The sequence below is a fragment of the Falco rusticolus genome, chromosome 2 (assembly GCF_015220075.1).
Source record: "Falco rusticolus isolate bFalRus1 chromosome 2, bFalRus1.pri, whole genome shotgun sequence".
In the NCBI taxonomy this organism is placed as follows: Eukaryota; Metazoa; Chordata; class Aves; order Falconiformes; family Falconidae; genus Falco; species Falco rusticolus.
Genome location: NC_051188.1, coordinates 117,736,735 through 117,752,826, shown reverse-complemented (window position 1 = coordinate 117,752,826; position 16,092 = coordinate 117,736,735). Strand labels below are relative to the sequence as shown.

The 16,092-nt window shown below is 41.3% G+C and overlaps 1 protein-coding gene across 5 annotated transcripts in view; it reads left to right on the top strand.

The window, feature by feature from the left end:
* The window catches only part of NECTIN3 (nectin cell adhesion molecule 3), a 69,691-nt gene extending 54,214 nt beyond the window's left edge, over window positions 1–15,477 (top strand). For 2 of the 5 annotated variants that reach the window (XM_037378196.1, XM_037378194.1), the window contains exons 8-9: window positions 11,838–11,900; window positions 12,448–15,477. In XM_037378196.1, coding sequence (XP_037234093.1) covers window positions 11,838–11,900; window positions 12,448–12,624 — 240 coding nt within the window. In that variant the 3' untranslated portion in view covers window positions 12,625–15,477. The remainder of the gene's footprint in view (window positions 1–11,837; window positions 11,901–12,447) is intronic. The other 3 variants (XM_037378195.1, XM_037378198.1, XM_037378197.1) reach the window with 3 other exon arrangements.
* Window positions 15,478–16,092: the final 615 nt, after the last annotated feature.

The window sequence follows — 16,092 nt, the reverse complement described above, 5'->3', positions numbered from 1 at the left end:
GAATAGTGGGGATATATTAGAATTTGGGCGGTTGTGTGTCTTATTTACCAAAGTATGGTTTTGGTTGCCAGTGAAAATCACTAAATCACTTTGAAATGTCTGTAATTGTGTAACTTGTAATTTTATCTTTTTATTTTTCTTGAATTTACCAGCAAGAAAAGACTGTACTAGTTGTGTCGCAAGTACATGAAATTTTAGTATGCTTTCAAGGGTAGCTTCATGTGATTTAAAGTAATGCTGTGCAAACAAGATGGCTACAGGTATTTAAGTTCCTTATCAGCGTTAGTGTTTGTGGGGGTGTAGTTTGATCCAACAGGAGGTGATACTAGGGGAAGCTAATTCTAGCAGATGAGGCAGATAGAGTAAGTGGGGAGCAAGGAAGGGTAGGACTGCCCTTAGCTACAGCATGGCTTTGTACTGGGTTGGGCTGCTTGTGAAACTTGTGAAACCACTGTTTGCACTAGGAAACACAGAAGGGCCCTGTTTGTGGGAGACAGCATGGAGTAGTTCATTATATGAAGTGTAATAGTCTGTTCGTGAACGCTATAGATCCTGACTATAGCCCTCAAAGTGTGATTGGTTTTTCTTTTTGCTTTTTTGTCTGGTATATATTAAAAATCAGTCAGTCTGATTTTTAGGTTTCTAATTAACTGAAGAAAACTTAATCACCTAACAGTATTAGTGAGAACTGGTTCGTAATTATTCTTAATGGAATTTTTGTTCCATCACCAGTGCTTTGTGTAAATACTATGATTCTAACCACTGATGTGCTGAATTATAAGACTGAGGTAATTCAGGCAGTCAATTATTTATAACAAATAGCGTTTTTCCAGTACTCCACTGTACCTTTGCAGTTTTAGGGACCAATAAAAGCCTTTTTTCTGATAGAGGCATGCTCTAGGAAAAAAATCTTCACTACTTACAAGATGGATTTTTATGGATATCTTAGTAATGCTGAAAATACACTTGAGGATTTTCTTAATGTGATTGCTGGTTACTAAAGCTCACCAAATAAGAGTTGCCAATAGAAGCTTTCCCCTTCTACATGAAAGTAACGCATGAAAAGAACATAGCTTATTACAGATATCACATTGAGTAGTACTTCTTCATACTGTTGCTAAATGAAGAAAGAAACTTCTCTCAGATCCCTTGCTACTTCTAGTAGCAGCCTGATTATTCTAACTTTTTGAAGGTATAAAATATTTAGTTGGCCAAAAGCCTAATAGGTTTTTGCCTTCTGATCTTGAAGGTGGTGTAACACCTAGGATGGCACAAAAGAAAAAATGCTTTACTGTGCTCAGGCTGGGCGTCTTGTGCTAACTATGTAGTAACTCTTCTGTCACTACAACACTCAATGAATGCGATGGTGAGTCACGCTTCTGCTAATACATTCCTATGCCTTAAGTATTATGGTAAAATAATCTCTTGCTTACAGAATCGGGAGATACAGACTGTTGTGGTATTTGTGCATCTGTAGTGCTGCTAGATGACAAAATGATGACAAAAGGAAATGCAGTTATTTGTCCTTTACAGGGCTACTCATAAAGTGTATACCGTACTGTTTTCCTCTTTGAAACTCTGCTGTCTTTGAATTCTTTCTTGGTTTTGCTTACTCTGGCTTTTGTTAGTGAACACTTAAGAACTAAGAAAAGGTGAAGCTGTCTGCAGTCTTTGTTGAACACACAATAAAATGTTTTATCTAAATATATTTTGTAAATAGAGAAAAGACCTTAAACAGACTGAATTGTATACTCATTGCCCTCAAGCTGGATAAATACAGTTTAAAGTTGTTTTGGGGAAGGGAGGAGAGTGATCTAGCTCTCCTTCAGGCTTAAATGTTAACTGTGCTTTAGTTAAAAATAATGGATGTTGGCATAACATTGTTAGTGTACCTGTTCTTTTTCTCTTTTGTGGAACTCCAAAACTGAAAAGAGCTGGAGGTTGAGTCTTCCTAGATGATACTACCTAGAATCAGCATGTACTCTCTGTTATGCTTTAGGCAAGAACTTCTACTCTATTCAATAGAAATACATGTCAAAATACTAGCTTTAGCCAAAAAGTGATTGGTTGCATTGTTTTGGTGTAGTAAGCCAACGCTTGAACAGCTGTAAAGAGGTAGGAGCAAGTTAGCAGCCTGTCGCTACGTCTCATCCTGTTGGTCTAGAAGTCGGTACTAGCCGTGTATTCTGGGTTCCAGGTGCTGCTTGAACTGCGCAGTCGTAAGTGAGAAGCATGCTGGTGAAGCCTCTCCAGGCGGCTCAGGTGAAAGCTTCTGGTTACACTGAAAACTGCAAGTGACGCATCACTGCATTGTCAACAGCAATAGATGGTCTAATTCAATCTGAGCAGAAATGTTAAGCTTCACAAAGGTGCAAAGCAAAGTTAAAGGAGAATGAACTTAAATGGTGTCTTCTGTATGCTGACAATAACAGGATTGAAAGTGGATTGATTCAATTTAAGCTGACTCTGGCAAGTTGTTAAACGTAATGTGCAAATTTTTCAGTCTTTTGTATGGTTATTGTTCAAACCATGCACAGAGGCTTTTTTGGATCTTGTATTCCAAAAGTATTTTGGATCAAGTATTCCAGGTGCAACTGAAGAAGCTGCAGTTTTCCTGTTTGTGTCCTAGCTGTTGTATTTTACTAAACTTTACCCATGCCTGAGTAGGTAGGTATCGGTGTTAAAATGAAGTGGGCTGTTGCAGATGTTAGATAGTACTAGATAGTCAGTGTCTTTCATGGTTCATCCTTCAGACTTGGAAGCTTAAGTATACTTTAAGAATATATTAGTGTTTACGTGCTAATGTTAAATAATAAGCTACATGTATATGTAAAATTACTGTGTAATGGAGTACTCATAATAATTTCTCAGTACTGATATTTGCAGATAACAGTTTACGTATACATGTGAATAATTTAAAAATTGAGAAAGACTGCTTCACTTATGGCCCTCAAAGTGAGGCAGAGTACAAAACACAGGAGTATTAAGTGGAACAAAGGAAAAAATAAGGCAGTATAATTTAATTTACTGTGAAGACTGTAGTTCATCTTTATCAACTTTTTTTAGTGACAAAGCTATCGCTTTTGTCCGGGTGGTTTTTTAACAGTCATTGTCATGGAAATACTATTTTGATACTCAGAACTATTTTTGGCACATAATGTGAAAGAGCAGTGAGCAGCCTGAAGGTTACGTCTTTGGTGAGAGGGGGGTCTCTGCCTGCACATGAGTTTTGTGGTGAATTGAGAGGAAGTTGAGCAATGGAAGAATTCCAGTGGCTTAAAAAAGAATTCCTCTGTTGCATAATATTTATAAAAGGAGTGGGAGAGGAAGCACTAATTCAGGCATCCTTTGAATCATTACAGTTGCTTTCACTATATTACAAAGAATATATTGCTCAGAAGCAAACTTTACTTGCCTAGAAACATGACTGAGATGCACAGTCTTTGACACTGTGAAAACTGAATTCATGTCTGGTTTGCTTTTGAAGGAAAGCAGGGGGGAAATGTAGTTTTGTACAATGGAGTGCATGAATGTTCAGAGTTCTTGAAATATTAAAAAATAATAGAGCTTTTTTGTAGTGACAGAAATAGAAGTGGAGAAGGGAGAAGCAGCCCAGTAGGTAATTCTAGCCATGAGAAGGCTGACTTGAGACTGCCAGCCTGAAAGAATATGTCACGTATTTAGCCAGGCAACCCTGTCAAATGCTAAAGCTCCTTAATGGTAATATTTGTATTTCTGTTTGACACGGGGAAGAAGATGATGGAATTTTATTAGCACAGTTAAAAGCATATAACGCTATTTACTGAACGAAGGCATTACTGGATCAAATTTGAAAAGATCATCCACAGTACTCTGAAACCTAGCATAATATTGATTCATTTATAGATTGTGGCACTCTTGCACTTTTCTAGTTGTGGGGTTTTTTTCCTAATGGTCTTAATACAGGTGGGAATGTCTCTTCCTTGATGAAGAAGGAAGCATTATTGTTATAATTTGCCTTAGATTGAAGAGCTGTTTAGGCTAACAAGGAAGGAAGGAAGCACAAAATGTGCATAGATAAACTCATCTGTATTGATAAAAGGATCTTACAATGGAAAAAACAATTAACCAGATAGAGACTAGATGAGGCACAAGCTTTTTACTGGTGGAGGCTTTTGTAATGGGATTTCTAAATTGGAAAGGATGAGAAAATGTAAGATGATGATGATGGGATAATTGCTTTAGGCTTTTAAAGGACTTGGAGAAGGAGCATGTTTAAAATGAAACTCAATGCTTTTATGAAACTCTGGAAGATGTAAAGGTAAGTATCCAAGCACAAAACCCCAGGTACACTGTGTTTTTCTGCATAGAAACACTGTAGCTCAACACCAGCTACAGTGAACCTGACGATTTTCGTTCAATCACTTGCTGCATGGCAGTAAAAGGTACAGCTTTGTTCTGTAGCAAAGATGTTGTGTTTGCATACCACGTGAGATTTTCTTTGCCTCTAAAATTAATTGCATAAATGAACCCACTGGAATTTCCAGTTCTGGTTTCCAGTGCTTGTCTAAATCATGTCTAAATCCACTGTTGGTAGAAATTCTTGAGCAGGCAGTTTTTTGCTCACAGAACATTAGCCTTTGGTGGTGGTGCAGGGGTTCTTGTTCCTCGTGTGTTTCGTAGTCATTTAGTTTGGAAAAGAACTTTAAGACCATCAAGTCCAACCATTAACCCAACACTGCCAAGTCCATCACTGAATCATGTCCCTAAGCACAACGTCTGCGTGTGTGTTAAACACCTCCAGGGATGGTGATGCCACCACCTTCCTGGGCAGCCTGTGCCAGTGCCTGACCACCCTTCCCATGAACAAATTGTTCCTGATAGCCAAAGTAAACCTCTGCTGGCAGGACTTGAGGCTGGTTCCTCTTGTCCTGCCACTACTTACCTGGGAGATGTCTACACCTCCTACACCCCCTCGCTACCACCCGCTGTCAGGCGGCTGTAGGGAGCGATCAGGTCCCCCCCGAGCCCCCTCCTCCCCATGCTGAGCACCCCCAGCCGTGTGCCCCAGCCCCTTCCCCAGCCCCCTGCCCGGCTCTGGACACGCTCCAGCCCCCCTACGTCCCTCTGGGCCTGAGGGGCCCGAAACTGAACCCAGGGCTCGAGGTGCGGCCCCGCCAGCGCCGAGCACAGGGGCACGGGCACTGCCCTGGCCCTGCTGGCCACACCGTTTCGGATCCGAGCCAGGGTGCTGTTGGCCTCCTGGGCCACCTGGGCACACTGGGGGCTCATGTCCAGCCGGCTGCTGACCAGCACCCCCGGGCCCTTTCCATGGGGCAGCTTTGAGCCGCTCTGCCCCCAGCCCGCAGCACTGTGGGGCTGCTGTGACCCACGGGCAGGACCCAGCACTTGGCCATGTTGAACCTCACACAACTGGCCTTGGTCCATCCGCCCAGCCTGCCCAGACCCCCCGCAGAGCCTCCTGCCCCCAGCACGTCAGCACTCCCCCCAGCCTGGTGCCAGCTGCAGACCTGCTGAGGGTGCGCTCGGTCCCCTTATGCAGATCGATAAGGGTATTAAACAGGACTGGCCCCACTACTGAGCCCTGGGGCACACCATGTGGAACTGGCTTCCAACTGGGTGTAACTCCGTTCAGCACCACTCTTTGGGCTCAGCTGTCCATCCAGCTTTTAACCCCGCACAGAGTATACCTGTTCGAGCCGCGAGCAGCCAGTTTCTCCAGGGAGATGGGAGATGGTCTGGGAGATGGTCAGAGGTTTTGCTAAGGTCCAGGTAGACACCACCCATGATCTTTCCCTCATCCACTAAGCAGGTCATCCTGTTGTAGAAGGAGATCAGGTTCATCAAGCAGGACCTGCCTTTCATAACCCCACGCTGGCTGGGCCCAATTCCCCCAGTTGTCCTGCGTGTTCTGTGTGATGGTGCTCAGGATGACCTGCTCCATAACCTGCCCCACACCAGGTTCAGGCCGACAGGCCTGGAGTTCCCTGGATCCTGCTTCCTGCTCTTCTTGTATATCGTTGTCACTTTGCCTAATCTCCAGTCTGATGGGACCTCCCCGGTTAGCCGGGACTTGATAAATGATGGAGAGCGGCTTGGTGAGCTCCACTGCCAGGTCCCTCAGCACCCTTGGGTGGATCCCATCTGGCGCCATAGACTCGTGTATGTCTAAGTGGAGCAGCAGACCACTAACGGTTTCTTCCTGGACTGTTGGGATTTCATTCTGCTCATCATCCCCGTCTTCCAGCTCAGGGCTGGAAGTTACCCTGAGGGTAGCTGGTGTTGCTATTAGAGACTGAGGCAAGGAGAGCATGAAGTACCTCAGCTTTTTTTTCCTCATCCTTTGTGGCAACGTTCTCCCCCGCAGCCAGTAAAATATGCAGATTATCCTTCGTCCTCCTCGCGTTTCTAATGTGTTTGTCAAAACATTCTTTTGTTACGTTTTACAGCAGTGGCCAGCCTGAGCTCTAGCTGGGCTGTTATCTCTCTAACCTTTGCTCTGTGTAACCTCACAACATCCTTGTAGTCCTCTCCAAGGGGTAAGCTCTCCTTTCCCCCGCTCCCCAAGTTCCAGCCAAAGCTCTCTGTTTAGCCAGGCCGGTGGTCTGCCCCACTGGCTCGTCTTTTGGCACGTGGGGACAGCCTGCTGCTGTGCCTTTAAGACTTCTCTTCTTTTTGCTGCTTGATGTGGTGACTTCATGCTCTTAGCACAGGTATGAAAGAGCAGTGTCTTCTTCTGATAAGTGGTAAATCACATATTCTCAGAACTGGTCTGCAGATTGCATTCTAGGACCCAACAAGCAAACGCAGTGTGGCCTTAAGGGCAGGGGTAAAAAACCCTTCCATTTAATTAGAAGACAGAAAACATGGCAAACTAAAGTTGGAGTCACAGGCCTGTGAAGATGGTAGCAAAGAACTACTGGAAGTGTGGAGTAGGTAGAAAACATTAGAAGATTATTTTTTTGAACTTGTTACACAATGCATTTGCAGGTCACGTTACAAGTTAACTCAAAATTGCTTAAAAACTTGAACTAAATAATGAATGTGGAAAAGTAAAACGTTAAGGGCAAGGGAGGAGAAAAGAATGAAGTGTTACTGAGATTGGGTTCTTTGCCAAAATATTTTTGAAGGTGAGAACGTGGGTGTATGACCAGTGCAAACGTTACCTCCCTGTTTGAATTTTTGTTGGGTGTCTGGGGGGGCTCTGCCGTGAGACCTGCAACTTTGCTACTTCATGTTGTTGCTACCACTGTGAGGCTCTTGGGGAAAGCAGGAGTTACCAACCAGGAACAAATTGCCAATTGTGTAAAAGCTGTTGCTTTAGCCTGTTGTGTCCCTGTACGATTAGCAGTGAGGCACACAGGGAAGAAGTTAATTAGTGATACCATGGTGTAAACTATATCCTAAACTATAATTCTTAGGTAGCATTGCTTGGTGTGATTAAAATTGGCCATTCTTCCACTCAGGCAGCTGGTGATTAACTGTCAGTCTGGAAATAACCTGTTTCACTAAAAGTTACTCCACCATAATGGTGACAAAAAAAAAGAAAAGTTTTTTACAAAAGAAGGTGTCGAATCTTCTGTGTCAAGTAAATGACGTTATCATTAATATATTCTATAGCTTGTCTAATCTAAAATTCGTGATCAAAAGTGGCCCCTCAGTGAGCTGACTGAATTGCAGGAAGGTTTTCTGCTCCTGCCTGAGGAAGTGTTTGGTTGTGCTAGTTCTTCCCTGGGAAAAATACCATTATTCACAGAGCTGCAAATGTATAGTTGCAGTATAGGTTTTTATTAAACTAAGTTTAAGAAGAAAATTGAAGTGTAACATTTAGATACTCTCTACCCCTTCTGATAGACTTTAAAGCCGTAAATACCCAAGAAGGATCCGAGTTGCTTGGGATTTGAAAATACGCCTTCAAGTGTGCTGTGTAACGTGTGCAGTGTATTTATTCAATAGAGCCCAGAAAAAGGGCAAGGAAGCATTTCTTCCTGAAATGAGTAGAACTTTGTCTGCCAGATAAAATCAAATTAGAGGTGAGTATATAAACATGCACAAAGTGACAAGTTGTGTTTATTTTAATGGTTTTGTAAATAATTGAGCGTCTGTTTAGCTCTTGGGTCAGAGTTTGGAAGGTCTTACGTTGTCTGTCCTCGAGGAGACAGTGCTCTGCTCTTGTGTTGTGCTTTGACTGTTTAGGGGAAAATCAGGGAGGCAGTTCCAGAACTGGGCTCTTATTAGCCCAAAATCTAACTTAATTTACATGTTCAAGATGTGTATATATAAGCTAATCAGTGCTGTAACTACTAATTGCATGGAAGTATTCAGCAACTTCATGTATGCAGGCAGGTGTTGGAAATAATGACCCGTTTGCAGTGAAGAAAAAATTATATCCAACTATCCAACTTAGCCTGAATAGGTTTATTGTGAACCGCAGAGAATGCAGCCTGTTTGTATTCTGTTCTGATATGAACCCTGTTAAAGAAATGAGCTCTTCGTGATACGATGGCTCTTTACTAGCTTTGATTGATGGGTTTCTTTCATGCGGTTACTCTTACCGCAGTGCAGTTGCCCTCTCCTTTGGCAGAAAATCACAGGCACCATATATTGGTCCACTCTGTCTTCCATAATCTTACAGCTGTTCAGGCTGTGTCCTGCTCGTCTGTAAAGTTTTACCTTTCGAGTCGTAACTGTGATATCTCTTAGACCAGTGGCAGTGTAACCTCAAGGTATATGTTTGTTTCCTTTGGCTATACCTGAGCCTGTTATTTTCAGCTGCTGTAATGTTATTTCAGCTTTTTTTCCAACTTGGTCACCTTGAGGCTGCTGATGGCAGACAACTGGTGAAGTTGTGATATTGGTTAGTGGCAGACTGGAGCTAAAACATGCGGGTTTAAGCTGCAGAGTTCTCTGTTTTCTGAATAAATCTGATAGTCATTGAAGGCTCCTTATACATGACCCAGATACACTTAGTTGTATGTTACTATGAAGAGAACTTCTTTTATTTACCCTCTTTACGCAACAGGAACTGCATGTTTTCCAGGAGTTTTGCTGCCTTTTCCAAAAAAATCCCAGAGGTTGCTAGAGGGCTGAGGTTTAGGAGGATGACTGAGGGAGGAGAATGAGTTGGGAGTCCTGAGCTTTACCAAGGAAGCTTGAAGTTGGTGGGGGAAACATCTTCTTAGTTGAGAAATGCTGCTAGTGGATTGTGACTCAAGCAGTCTAAGTCCCAAGATCCCACTAGGTAGAGACCTGAGCAAAACCTAAATGCCTGGTGTCTATGATTGGATCAGTGTGGTAAATCACTCAGATAAACATCTGTTCTTGTCTGCCAGCAGCTGCCAAGTGTAGCAGTAGTCTGCTTGTTGAGATGAGAGCAAATTTCCACTTTAAGCATGAGACGATCGGAGGACCCGTGGGGCACTTGAACAGTGTTTATCGCGGTTTGTACAGGGCTGATTGGCTGAAGGAGGCAGTTGGCCGTTGTGAAAGAAATACTGGAACATGCGATGTTCTTCCTACCAAGTGAAGGACCATTGCAAAGAACAGAAATTTACTTGTTTTCCTTTGGATGTCAAAACAAAAACCAAGAAAATTAAAGAGAAACCACACACACACAAAAAAAAAAAAATAAACCCACCAAAAAAACATATTTGAGGAAATGAGATTTTGCTAGTAGCAGAATAGTGAGGATACTAGGCTGTCTGGGAAAATTATTTGTAGTCCGACCTGCTTTTGAATAGTATCTCCAAACACTGTTCAGGCGAGACATAGGTATGGGTGATTCTACTTCAACAAAATGTCTGGGTGAGCTCTGGCGGAAGTTCCCTTCTGCCAGGTTTTTCTAGCTTGCTTCCAAGAGCACAGCAAGTGTGCTGATTTATGTGCCAGTGTAGCTGCTTTTCTAACAATAGCATCTACTGATAAACACTAATACTTCTGTCTTTGCATGTTAACTGTACATGAAGTATAGATAAGCTACGTGTAGCTCATTTTTCTTCAGTTGCATGCAGTGAGCAAGACTTCCATCTGGTGCTGTTTCTTAGATGGTTTCAGCTTAGCTGGTTATGAAGCATCTGTGTACTTGAATACTGTTTTGGTTGCCATGAATCAGTAAAATGTATACCAAGTAAGCCACAACTATGGCCTCTTAAAAGTCAGGAGTACCAACAAAGACCAGCTGTTCCAGGGGTAACATAGTTGACATGACAAGCTTTGTAGGATACAATTTTCTATCTAGAAGTTGTGTGTCTTCACTCTTTAACCCGTGTGTATTCTAATGGACAGGGGTAACATCTGCATTATTTACGTATCTTCTGTGTACCTGTAATTTTACCGACCAGTGTTTGCTCTCTGGAGCTGAGGGCTAACACCAGCACTCGTGTCAGGCCCAAGTGGAGTGGTGCCACTGGGAGTGCTGGTGGCTGCTGTGGCTCAGAAAGCTGCTGAGGGCCCCGGTACCCCCGGGAACCGTTCTGGTGCGAAATGTCAGAGGGCAGAGCGCCGCGGGCCATCTGCCAGCTGAGAACCTCTGCTTTTGCCATGGACTTTCTGTGGGACCTGGCTGAAGCATTAAGCGATAGAGACGCCTCTCAAATGCTTTGATCACTAGATCACTGTCACCTTATGACTTTTTTTGTTACTGTGATAGCTATGTGCTGCTATTGAGTTCTGAAACTTAGTGTTAAGCAGCCTGTAGACCTGTATTGATCTTGGTGGTGGGACTCCAGGGGACAACAAAGGGCGAAGAACTGCAGAACAGACTTGACTTTTGAAGACTACTGTCATAAGCAGGAGAGGGAATCGGGTAGCAGGACCCAGCTGGACAGCAAGTTGTTGTTTGTGGTTTTTTTTCCTACTCTAGCATAGCCAATTTTCCAAAGGACTAATGGGCTTCATGACCCAAGCAGTGGACTCCTACCTGAGTTGCAGAACCTACTGCTGTGTATGGCTACGGTGGCATTAGCAAGCCATGCTGAACAGTAGGAGCAGATCCGCAGTTGATGTTGAGATGTGGGGTGTTCACGTGATGTGTGTTCAGGAGGATTTTGGTTGCTGTCAGCTCTTGTCTTGTCCTGTGGATAGAATGCCAGTTAGTTCCTGATGTACATCTAGCTATCCAGCCTTCCTAGACCTCTGAACTCATATTTTGGAGAGACATGCTTTGAGGAACAGGTTCTAGACCTCACAGAAAAAGCTAATGGTAAAACATCTAGGGAGTGTGGGCTGTCAGTTGGAAAAGCAGTCAGCAAAACAAACTTGAGTAGATGAGTTGTAAATATATCTATGCTGCTTTAATTAAGAAGGGTAGAATAAAATGAGTTGTAATGAAAAGCATTTTCTTGTATTTGTTTTCAGTAGTCTCATTAGAAGTTTTAAATTTTTCAGTAGGAAGTGCTTAATTTAATTTTATGAAGTTAAAAAGCAAATGTACTCCCTTCTACTCTCAGTAGCGTACAAGTAAATTCCTTTCCAGTTAATACTTTTGTGCAATATCACTGAGCATCAATCTGTATGATCCTTGTGAAAACCTTTGGATATTTTTTTTTTTAGCCTGTGGCTTACCTAAAATAATGTCATGTTAAGCACATTTGAGAAAGATTAAAAAGATCTATGCTTAAATAAAAAGGTCAAAATTAAATGTATAAACAACACTTCTTAAATTGACAATAGCATCTTTTGCTGCCAGAGATTAACTTGTAAGAAGCATTCTAAATGGTGCTCAGTTAAGACTTCACAAGGCAGAGTGTATTTTGTGATTATTAGCACTTTTGTATAAAGCAAATCTGTGCTGCAGGGTTGAATTTTGACTTGTTTCCACTGTAACTTTCTTCTTTCAGAAAGAACATTTTGCTTTGCAAAGCCAGTACAGAGAGAAGGATACTGGAAACTTGCAGCGCATGGTAAATAATAAGATGGCTTGAATTCCTGATTGAGGCTTTCATTTCATCATGTTCCTTAGAATAAGCTTATAAGGAGGTTGTTCATGAAGAACAAAGTATTTGTCCGTCCCAGTCGATGACTTTGGATGTGTTGGTTTGGTGTCCATGAAGCAGAAAGTATCTATCATTTTCATAGCGTGTATTTCCTAGGTAGTTTTGCTGACTGAGTTTAAATACATAGACACTACAGCTTTGAAGTTTTTGTTGAATAAAATAACAAAGCACAGGAATGCTAACAGATGTTTTTATAGTTTGTGATTTGCTTGTTAGCATTTTTCAGCCTTAAAGTCTGACTTGCTTTGAAACAACATTTTGAGGTTAACTCTGAGTAGTTACTATTACTTTGTGTCTGTTACTGATTGGAATTTTTTTCAGTTCCTGTTTCTTGATCCATAGGACTGATTTGGACATCATGCGCCTTCTGTTTTGCTTAAAGCTTTAACAAGAATAGGAATTGCAGGTACTATACGTGAACTGTGAAACTGATATGCTTCTTGTTTGTGTTTAGAAGGCTGTGAATGGAGGGCAACTTACTTGCGAGGTGGAAGAGCCACAGGAGCAGGAAGGTCTGCAGCATATGTATCCTGTTTATCAGCAAACATACTACAAAAATTGGAGCAGCAGATACCCGCCAAACTCAGGACCTGGAAGAGTCTACATCAATCCAAGGGAGCATTATGTATGAATCCGTACCCAGATGTCTTAACTTTTAAGATGCGAGGGGTTTAATACCTGTTGACTGTCTGACCAATATGTCTCATTGGCTTTGCTCTCTAAACTAACTGGTCTTTTTTCCCGTGGGAAGAAATCGCATGGAGAATTTTATGTAGGTAAACCCTATAGAATTTGAGACTTAACTTGCTTCTAGTTTTTGATATGTATTTGGTTTTGTAGTTCTATCAACCTGCCAAAAGAGAAGAGCGTTTAGCTTTACTAACCTTCCTAGTCATAAGATGTATAAATTAGATTAATTGGTTGGCACATGCCAAAACGTAGTTAAGCTGTTTCCCTGGTTATTTCTGGGAGCATTCTCTCCCTGACTGGATATTTTATAATACCCTTACCTGTGTAAAAGTGAGTAAATATGAGCAAGACAAACGAATCCCTGGTGGCATAAGCAGTCTTGGGCTGAAAGTAATTTTTTTGCATCTTTGAAAACTTTGGGATCATTATAATTTTGACTGGCTATTGATTTGTCAACTAGCTCTACCTCTCCCAGTCAAATGAGCAACTAGACTACCTCTCAAATACTGACTTGCCTGTTTCATAATGTATGTTGTGTGTCTTCCCACCTTGTTAAAAGCGAAGCAATTTTCTTACATCAAAAACTTCGTGTTTCATATTGGTCTTCCCTGTCAGTTGGTGTACTTGCTGGTTGTAGCTTCACACTAGGTCTATGTGAAACTTGGTTGCAAGAAGTAGATTATTAGACTTAACTCTCTGAAAATTGTCTTACATGTAGCTGCATCTTACCTACATATTGATATTTAGCCTTTTTTCCAGGTATGGGTCCTATGTTAAGTGTTGCAGAGTTTGTCTTGTTTGGTAATAAATACATCTCAAGTTTTTTGGCTGCTTCTCAGTTTGCAGTAAAACTGCCTGTGATGTGTTCTTATGTATTAGCAAGAAAAAGAAAGCCTCAAGCAGACTTCAGGTAGTCTTCAGCACTGTCCTTTAACCTTAACCAGTAGTGTGAAGTAACTGGAGAATGTCCCGATGTTACCAGTGCTAACAGTATCCCACATCAGGTGTTGGTGGGTTTGATTTTGGTTTTTTTTGGGGGGGAAGATAATGATTGAAAAAATGTGCTCAGGATCTTTTTAGAAAAACAAGTTTTCCTTTGGACTGAAAAATATTAAGTAAAAAAAAAAGTATATAATGTGTTAGTGCTGAAATGAGCTCACAGGAAAATCTTAAAGTATTTTAAGACAGCAGGAAATAAGACAGTGATTAAAATTTGCTAGAGAAACTTAAACAACTAGTGAATTCTATACACATAGGTACAGAATAATGATTTTCAGTCAGATGACCTGAAGGCAAAATATTGAGAATGGCTATGTCATACTGAGCTAGCTATTGTTTCAGAATTAAACATAGTTTCTGTAATATTTACTGTTTTTTCTGCAGATGATTGGATTTTTCAGAGGGAAGAGTCGTAGCTGTAGAAGGAATAAAATTGCAAGGTAGTTTAGTCGTGTGCTGCAGGCAGGATGCCATTATACAGCCTATATTCAACCTGCATTTATCTCCATCGTAGTAGAAGTTCGAGGTCCCTGCCCACAGAGGGCTGGGTTAGTGTTTCTGGTTTGTTGCAGGTAGCAGTTCGATGATTATGGTTTAGGTGCCTATTTTCTGGACACTGTACAAGTGGACATTAACTGTTCTCTTGCTAAGCAAGAGATTACATGATGTGGGTGAGGTTGACAACTGAAGGAATGGCAAAGGAAAAGGTTGGAGAGAATCTATTTCTTGGGAGCTTTCTTTGAAATGCTGTTAACTTGCTTTTTCTCTTAGGCACTGAGCACATTTGCGTAAATCGAGCAACTGGTTTCAATTTCAAAGCCTCCTGTGGTATTTGAGACCTTAACGAGGGCTTATGTGCCCCAAAAATATATTTTCCAGTAACATCAGTGTCAGCAGCTACCTCTTCCCACCAGTGTTGCCTCACCTATCCCTACATTACTGCAGCTGCAAAAAGCATTTACTGCCAGATCGTGAAAAGAAAACACTGTCCTGGCCAAATGTTAAAGCAAAGAGAATGACAGAACATCGAGATAACTATACTGCTTGAGATAATTTGATCAATATCACTGAGAAAACCTTGATACAAACAATACTGGGATATATATTATAGGATTGTTTAAAGCTGTTATTGTGATAATGCTTCCACTGCATTCATTAGTACAATGTGATTTTGAGCAGATGATCATTTCAGTTTCTATTGTGCTGGCGGATGATGTAAAAAACCAATTATTTTGGGTTGAGACCTCTTCTACCGCCTCTTATTTGCAGATACATTTTTGTTTGAAGGGTTGGAACTTTGGGGGAGAGAGGGGGGAAGGAAGAATGCTATCAACAAAGCTATTATTGCTTTTTTTGGATTTATAAAACTAGGTAGAAGAACTGTAGTCCAGCTGCGCTGCCCACGTTATGTATTGACAAACTAGGGGAAGCTGGAATTGCAGACCACCTGTCAGCGTGTAGTTTGCCCTGAAGTCATTAGGGAGATATATTATGTTTATTACCTGTGAGAAGTGGTTTCTTTGTAACCTGTTCAGAGACATTGCGTGTGTTAAGTTTTTTGAACCCTTGCTTGTAGTCTTAAGTGTGGCTGGAGATTTGAGGGAGGGGATTTGGCAGAGTGCTCTGAAGAAAACAGAAAAACGTCTGCCTGTTAGGATTTCCCACAGAAAGGATTGCACATGTAGAAGTAAGTTTGATCTGCTTTAAGATGTAGAAAACATTCTCTTTTATTTTTGTACATTTTCAAATGTTTGTATTTGTCTTTTGATTTGAATAAAAGCATTGAAGATAGGAACTTTGCATATGTTGTTTAGATTTAAGATTGCTTAAGGTATGGAAAATGCATCCACTTTTCTTGGTGATAAGTTTCCTTCTCTCTGGTTGTATGTGTGGGGTATGTGTTTTTCTCTGAACAGCACCACTTTTGAATACCTGTGGCACCAGATGCTGAAACGAGATATCCTTTCAACGTTTGTTTTATTTAACGGGGGGCATACAGAACTTTGTGTAAAGCCAGCACTTAAGTAAATGGCACAACCAAAATCACTGTTGAAGGAGATCGGAACCGAGAAGAGGAGGAGTTGTGTATGTCTCTAGTTTTGGCAAATGTAGATTGTCCTCTGCTCAAGTATCTTTTAGATTCTACAAGCTAGTTTAATTACAGGAAATGCAAGATTTCATGTTTGGTATGCATCCAAAATGGTTTTGGATGTGTAAAAAAAAAAAAAAAAAAAAAAGGAAAACTAAAAAAAAATGTACTATTTATAAAAGGGGAAATGCTTGACAAGAGATCATTAAGGGACCACTGCTGTTAGGTCACAAAATGATGTAACGTATTGGGTATCCAGCTTGAGGAAAGCCCAGTAAAGGTGTTGATAATTCATGAAGAGTGGAGGGAAGGTTTTCACCT